Source organism: Juglans regia, chromosome 6 (genome assembly GCF_001411555.2).
Source record: "Juglans regia cultivar Chandler chromosome 6, Walnut 2.0, whole genome shotgun sequence".
Lineage (NCBI taxonomy): Eukaryota > Viridiplantae > Streptophyta > Magnoliopsida > Fagales > Juglandaceae > Juglans > Juglans regia.
This window is the reverse complement of record NC_049906.1, coordinates 23850898-23857997: the sequence shown is the minus strand read 5'-3', so window position 1 is coordinate 23857997 and position 7100 is coordinate 23850898. Positions and strand designations below refer to the sequence as shown.

Below are 7100 nucleotides of genomic sequence, written 5' to 3'. Positions count from 1 at the left end.
CGTAACTTCCAAGATATCTTAAGCTTCTTTAGCTACCCACACGTAGAAATTCTTTTATACTGCCATAAAAATAGCATTAAGTCCCTTGCTATTCTAATTGCAGTTGTTAATCTCATCTCTTGTCCATGCATCAATGGTTGTCTCGGGTTTTGTCTATCATCACCCAACTGCATACCACACACGTTCATCCAACAATTTAAAGAAAGCTCCCATACGAACTTTTCAATATGCATAATTTTTTCCATCAAAGTGTGGCGGGGCTGTCAATGACAACATGGTCAACAGGGACACGGATCACACTCAAATGAGTAAACCATGCTCTAATGCTAATTAAAATTACCCAAGTACCCCCTGTATTATATTACCGCGTTTTATCAATTCAACTAACAAATTAATTAGCGATCAATAATGAAATAATTTGATAATCAATCAAATACATAAAGTAAATAAAGTGCATTACACTAAATTTGGTTACGAAATGAAACCCTTTGAAGAACTCCTCAAAGGTAAAACCCTATAGGGCAGCCAAACTCAAAAAAATTAATTTTATTATTTAAAGATTAGTTAAAAGTAATTCTCAATTACAAAACCTTTACTAATTGACTCTCTTACGTGACCCGACAAACAACTTGTTTGCTCTACCACAGTAGCAGTCAGAACCTCTGACGATATTCAAATATTGACTTCTCTACTGGAACTCTAGCAGCTGAACTTGATCAGTCAATCTTCAACATGGAGTAAGCACACACTCGATGAAAAAATGAGGAATAAGGAACTAGAAAATTGTCAAGCACGTGAATCACTCTTCAATCTCTCCAAGTTCTAAGAACAATCATCAAAAGGTGATCTTCCAGTCGCAGTCCCAATCATAAATATTTAGAACAACATTTGATCTGCTGTGGAACTCTATTGACGGAATGAGTCTGGTTGAAATTTGATCTGTAGTAGGACTCTGTTGATGGAAGGACTTTGCTGACTCGAATGTCCACACATAATGCTAAGTATTCTCAGCAGATATAGTTTTCATTCAAATTCTTCACAAGATAATTTCCTTAGAATTCGGATGCCTATACTCTTGACTTATCTAAAACATTATCTAATAACTTCTAGATACACTTCAAATGTTTATAGATAAAATTAAAGTGTTTTACATTCATCCAACTTACAAAAATATCAAATAATCTTTATCCATCTAGTCACCTAGTCCTAGCCAAAATCTTGAATTTACAATTCCTATCTAGTTGGAAACTTGGACAAAAGGAATGGACAAGAAAGTGACTTTTTTTTTGTCAAAAAATTATGTATAATGACGACCATGAGTCTGCCCTTGGCATTCACTGTGGATCACGAAAGCAATGCAAATAATCATCCTAGAAAGGCAGATTATTAAAATCAATGAAAGAAGTACTCCGTCTAAGGAAATAATGAAGTATTACTCTACAGGAAAAACCCAGATAGTAACGAAATGACATCCTTACTCGTAAGTAAACCTCCATTTGAGCAATAGTCTTCACAATCAGATTTCATTGCAAGAGATGCAAAGTATAAATTGGTATAAATATGTATGGTCCATCATACACAAAGTTTATGGGGGCTAAAACAGGGTAATATTTAAAAAATAAAAAAAAAATGAAAAAGAAAAAGCAAAGAATAGAGATGCAAGCTAATTTTGGAAGATGGATACAAAAATTTAAGAGTGGAAAAAAAAACATAAGAGTAGGGATACAAGCTATTTTTGGCTGGAATACAATATGAAGCATTGAAGAAACACCATGACATCACTATTAAATGGCTATAAGTAAATCATCATCCAAGAAAAAAAATTAATGGCTATAAGTAGATGAACAAATTGGAAAGCTTGCAGGCTATTAAGGCATCTGCCTCTTCTCGCTCCTGCTGCAGCACTAAGCACTGCTGCTCCCTCATTCCATACCATTTCAGAACAACACAGCAGCACTACATGTGCACAGCAGACCTACGATGGCAGAGGAATAATGTGTAACAAACCGCACCTTCCATAGGACAGCGGTCATATTGTAAATGGGAAAGGAATCAAAGTTGTTACTTGTAGTCTGCTATAAATACTCTACTGTAATTGAAGAAGAAATATACAATGAAAGCAATACCAGACTCTGTCCTGAGCATATTCTCAAACACTTCTTCATTCTTACATATTCTTCTGCTTAACACAAGCTAATTAATGCTCGAAATCCATGCTTGATACCAAGTTGAAGCCCGAACTCCAAATCTACCTTTGAATCATCATCGTCCTTCTCCACCTGATCTGGAAGTTCGATGCCCCTAGTTGAAGAATACCAAGTGGTTTTTTCATATACTTGAGTAAAAATGACATTATTGAGTCTCATCTTGCAAATTTTTCTTGACCAACAAAGCAATCCAAATAATCATCCTAGAAAAGAGCAGACAAATTATTAAAATCTACGAAACAAGTTAAAGGAGCGAAAAATCTCACCTGAAAATTCAAGGTAACTGAAGGACGTTGGCAAGAGATTCGTAAAAGATACACAAAAGGATCATCAATTCAATCCATTTTTTCTTTTTTTGTGTGCTCTGCTTTCATGCTTGTATACAACATTGGCTCCGCAAGCTCTGTAAATTGGTGCCGGAAAATAATCCCGATAAGTGGAAAGAATTTGAACTCTCAAATTGTCCAAAACATTTACCCCAAATGATTCTAAATCGGAGTACCCAACCCTTACTATATATCCGCCTCCAACTTTATTCAGATCACAATTAAATAATGATACGGCTTTATTAAGATTGGTATTGCATACATGATCTGAACTGTTACTGGTTATCTTAGCATCATCAAACAAATCCATGATACCACGACCTTTTTTATAAAACATAAGGGCATAGACTACAATTCCACTTATATCCTCCAAATAGTGTGGCCCCTCAATATTCATTACCAATTCTTCATTTCCTCTTAGTTGGGCAACACCATCCCCCCTCTTAACAATTTCATTTTCTAGAAATCCTTTCTGATATCGAAACCACTCTGGAATCTGATTTTCCGGTAACACATTGGCATCATAATGTCCCTGTTAAACCAATATCAACATCATCATCATTGTCAATTTTAAAGAAATGAGAGAGAGAATGAGACACATACATACATACATACATACCTTCCATAGTAAGGGATTTGGCACTTTATAATTCCAAATCTTCTCGTGCATTTTGTCACAGCCCTCCAAGAGAATTATTTCTAGCGATCTGATGTGACTTCCATTGAATTGCAATATTTTTTATACTTCTCCAAATCTTTCTAACGACTTGCATCCCGTAGCATATACAGATGTTATATTTGGTGGAAGTTCTAAGATTTCTTCAAGTTTCTCACAATCCCGCAAGTCTAGGTGACTGAGTGCGACAAATCCTTTGATGCTGGTGGGAAGGCTAACAATTTCACTTTCGGATAGAAATAACGAATTCAAAGTGGCCGAGGAATTAAACATGGTAAAGAGACTTGATATTGGAAAGAAATTTGATTCTAATTGGAAACAATTATTATGATCCAGCATTTGTAATGCACTATTCCCATTGCTTGAATTCGTTGGAGGTGCCAATTCCTGGAGTTGTTCTTCACTTGATAAAATCTCGTCTTCCATTATTGGAGACTCAATAGCCAGAATCGATTGTCCATCATCCCCCATCTTCTTTACCAGATTTGTACAACCACCAATCCCAAGCTCGCTTAAATGTTGCAACTGAAGAATGCTGTTAATTGGAAGACGCGCAAGGTTTTTGCAGCAGTGCAGATACAAAACTTCAAGTCCAGTGAGGTTCCGAATGGATAAAGGAAGTTCTTCAACTGCGGTGTGGACTAGATATAATCTACTTAAAGATTTCATTTCACACCCAATTTCAGAAAAGTCACGAAGGCTTGAGCAACAACTAAGATCAAGCTGGCATAAAGATCTCAACTTGAGGACTCTTGGAAAAATTCTGAGGCTAGAGCAACCGAAAAAGCTCAAATGAGAGAGATTATCCAGGGATCCGACGGAATCATGCACCTCAACTAAACTTGTACACCTTCTGGTAATCATATCCTTCAAATTTAGGATGCTTGAAAGATCAGGAACTTTTGTTAAAAAATTACAATCATCGAAAGCCATAGTTGTCAAATTCTGTTAAAAAGGAAAAAAAAAATAACAAATTGAAAAGAGTTTGCCATAAAGATTAAAGAAACAAAATTATTAAAGATTATAATTGCACGTACCTTAAACTTGATGAAGTTTAACTCCCTGATGAAGCTACCACGCATTCTAAAGATAATGAGTTTATTTCCATAAAAATTGGATGGTAAAGATTGTAGCGGATATTCAAACCAATCAAACATTCTTAACTCGTTGGAGAGATAATTAGGTCCACTCGAAAAACTTGCATTACGATTGATAAATACTCTAAGTCTTTTCATCCGTACAAATGCTTCGGGACTCAACCTTATCACATCCTCGCCTTTGGGCATTTCTATTATCATGCCTGCAACTTTATTTGTGCCCTGGTACGTAAACGAATGCACAAAAGTGTTAGCAAAATTATTGCATAAAGTTAAGTATCAATTTTTCTTGCAGATATTCTAAAATTAACTAGTATTTTCTCATTACTGAGATGTTAGGATATTAGAAACGAAAAAGGACATTTAGATATGATACTTTTATTGAATCATCTTAATTAAGCAGAATCTATTATATTTAATTAAAAACTCATTTTGATTTACATATAAATTTATATAATAATTCATAAGGCCAATATTTTTCACTAAATTTCACTTTTAAAAATGGAAATAAATGTGAAACTAAATCTTTTTACTCTTATTCTTACCGTGCTTTCTTCCAACACATGACGAACATCTTCGTGAAAAAACAATCTACTGCCTTCACCAGGTTCTCTGGGTGATTCTAGACGAACAATTTCTCGACCCATATCTTGTAGCAAGTCATGCATTGAAAAATATTTATTCTGCTCATCAATAGCAATAAGACACTTGTCTATAAGCCTCTTGATACCATGAACCGGAGAAAAACCACAACTATCAAATATTTTCATGACATTAGCCAAAGGTTCTTCTTTGAAGAAAAATGCCATATCAAGGAACATGTCTTTCTCACTATCTTCCAAACCATCATAACTTATTTGAAGAACTCTCTGAATATTTTTGTTGGGAATGTTTTTATACTTATCCAATGCACTTTTCCATTGATGTATACTTTGGCCTTTTAGATCCGATCCTAGCACTGTTAAAGCTAGTGGAAGACCCTGGGCATATTTTATTACTTGTTTAGAGAGTTCCCCGTAATCATCAAGTGGTTCGTCTGTCTTGAAAGCATGCAAGCTAAAGAGCCGAAGAGCTTCATTGTCATCCAAAATCTTCAGCTTGTATTTTGAATCAACTTCAAAGATTTTTAATAATTGCTGATCTCTTGTTGTTATGATGATTCTACTTCCTGAACCAAACCAAGCACGATCTCCAGCTAATTTTTCTAGTTGGACCAACTCATCCACATCATCAAGAATTAGTAGAATCCTTTTGGTGCGAAGTCTATCCCAAATCACATTGACTCCTTTATCAACATCATTAATATCGAATTTTTTTCCTAAGATCTCGGAAAGAAGTGTATTTTGCAGCTGAATTACACCCCCTGCTTGTTTTGAAGTTTCTCTAACATTTTTCAAAAAACAACTTCCTTGAAATTGGGAAGAAATCCTATTATAGATATCTTTTGAAATAGTTGTCTTACCAATTCCACCGGCTCCGAATATCCCCACCACACGTATAATATCATTCCTTCCGATATTTAAATGCTGATAAATGTCTCGTATACGAGATTCTATTCCAATTGGATACTTGACAACACTTAAAGGTGTTTGGTTTACTATTTTTGAGTCCACCCACCGAATAATTTTTTGGATAAATTCTGATTCATCCCTATCAATAAAAAAGAGAAGAAAAAATTTAAAGAGTCAGACATTTCACAAGTAAATAACATATAAATATGATTGAGTTAAAGTATATATTGAATTCGATTATGTTTTGCATAAAATTCAATTCCAAAATAATCATAAAGATCAAATATTTTTCCTTTTGTATTGTATTTTATCTTCACCAACTTTCCCTAGATCCTGAATTTGTCTCAATTTAATTTTCCCATAATATCTCAATAGCATGATATATATGTTCACCCCACACACATGCAGAACATGATATAGGCAAAGCTTACCTGATCGCTAAATATTCCAACCCAGACAATTTGGCTACTTCTTCTAAAGCTTCATTCCAGTACTGCAGCAGCTTTATGTCATCCTTGATTTTCTTTCCAAGTTTAGTGAATGCTTCTCCAAAGATTCCTTTTTTATCTCGAACTTCCGCTGGTTTTACCTCATAAAATATCGGTAAAACAATTTGTTTGATTATTTTCTTGCACTCGAGAATTTTCAGTAGCTCATTTAAACACCATTTGGATTCTGCAAAGTTTTTAGAGAGTATAATGATTGAAATCCTTGACTTTTCAATAGCTTTGAAAAGTTCCGATGAAATTTGCTCTCCTCTTTCAAGGTCGAAGTAATCCATGTAAGTCTTGATTCCACTTTGATCTAAAGCATGGTATAGATGAGAAATAAATTTGCGACGAACATCTTTACCTCTAAAACTCAAAAATATATCATGAGTCCATGTATCGATAGAAGAATAAGAGGAAGAAGCTGCTTCTGATTGAAAGGCCATGGAAGAAGTGATCATCCTCTCTGTATGCGCGATTACTATTCACCAAGAGGTCCAATTATAGAGTGCTTCTCGCAACGAAACAAGTGGGTAGAAACTTCTCAGCAACTTTGTGGCAACAAACACCAGCCGTGCTAATTGACCAGCAGGTCAACCGTCAATCATCCCACATTATGGCGATTAATTGAAACAGATGGAGTTTTTCTTTTAAATTTTCTAAAGATTAATGATAGGTACAAGCCCCACATAGACAACTTTGATACTAACTAGCTAGGAAGTCAACTTTGATGGGTTGGGGGGCAAGAGTAAGTTTATACAAAATTTTCTTTCTAGAAATACGTACCTCAAAATT

General features: G+C 34.9%; 1 protein-coding gene across 1 annotated transcript; it reads right to left on the bottom strand.

Annotated features, from left to right (window-relative positions):
* Positions 1 to 2054: 2054 nt before the first annotated feature.
* On the bottom strand, positions 2055 to 6753 carry LOC108993890 (TMV resistance protein N-like). The gene is made up of 6 exons (XM_018968944.2): positions 6249 to 6753; positions 4852 to 5956; positions 4247 to 4528; positions 3153 to 4154; positions 2474 to 3065; positions 2055 to 2301 (listed from the first exon to the last, which is right to left on the bottom strand). Exons 1-4 carry the CDS (start codon positions 6749 to 6751, stop codon positions 3273 to 3275), a joined length of 2772 nt encoding a protein of 923 aa, XP_018824489.2. The 5' UTR covers positions 6752 to 6753; the 3' UTR covers positions 2055 to 2301; positions 2474 to 3065; positions 3153 to 3272.
* Positions 6754 to 7100: the final 347 nt, after the last annotated feature.

Excerpts from the sequence above, each read along its gene's own strand:
- LOC108993890 (XM_018968944.2), bottom strand. The coding sequence starts at position 6,751 with ATGGCCTTTCAATCAGAAGCAGCTTCTTCCTCTTATTCTTCTATCGAT. Across the intron at positions 5,957-6,248 it reads TTGGAATATTTAGCGATCAG|GGATGAATCAGAATTTATCC; the intron begins GTAAGCTTTGCC and ends TTTTATTGATAG. Across the intron at positions 4,529-4,851 it reads ATGTGTTGGAAGAAAGCACG|GGCACAAATAAAGTTGCAGG; the intron begins GTAAGAATAAGA and ends TTTACGTACCAG.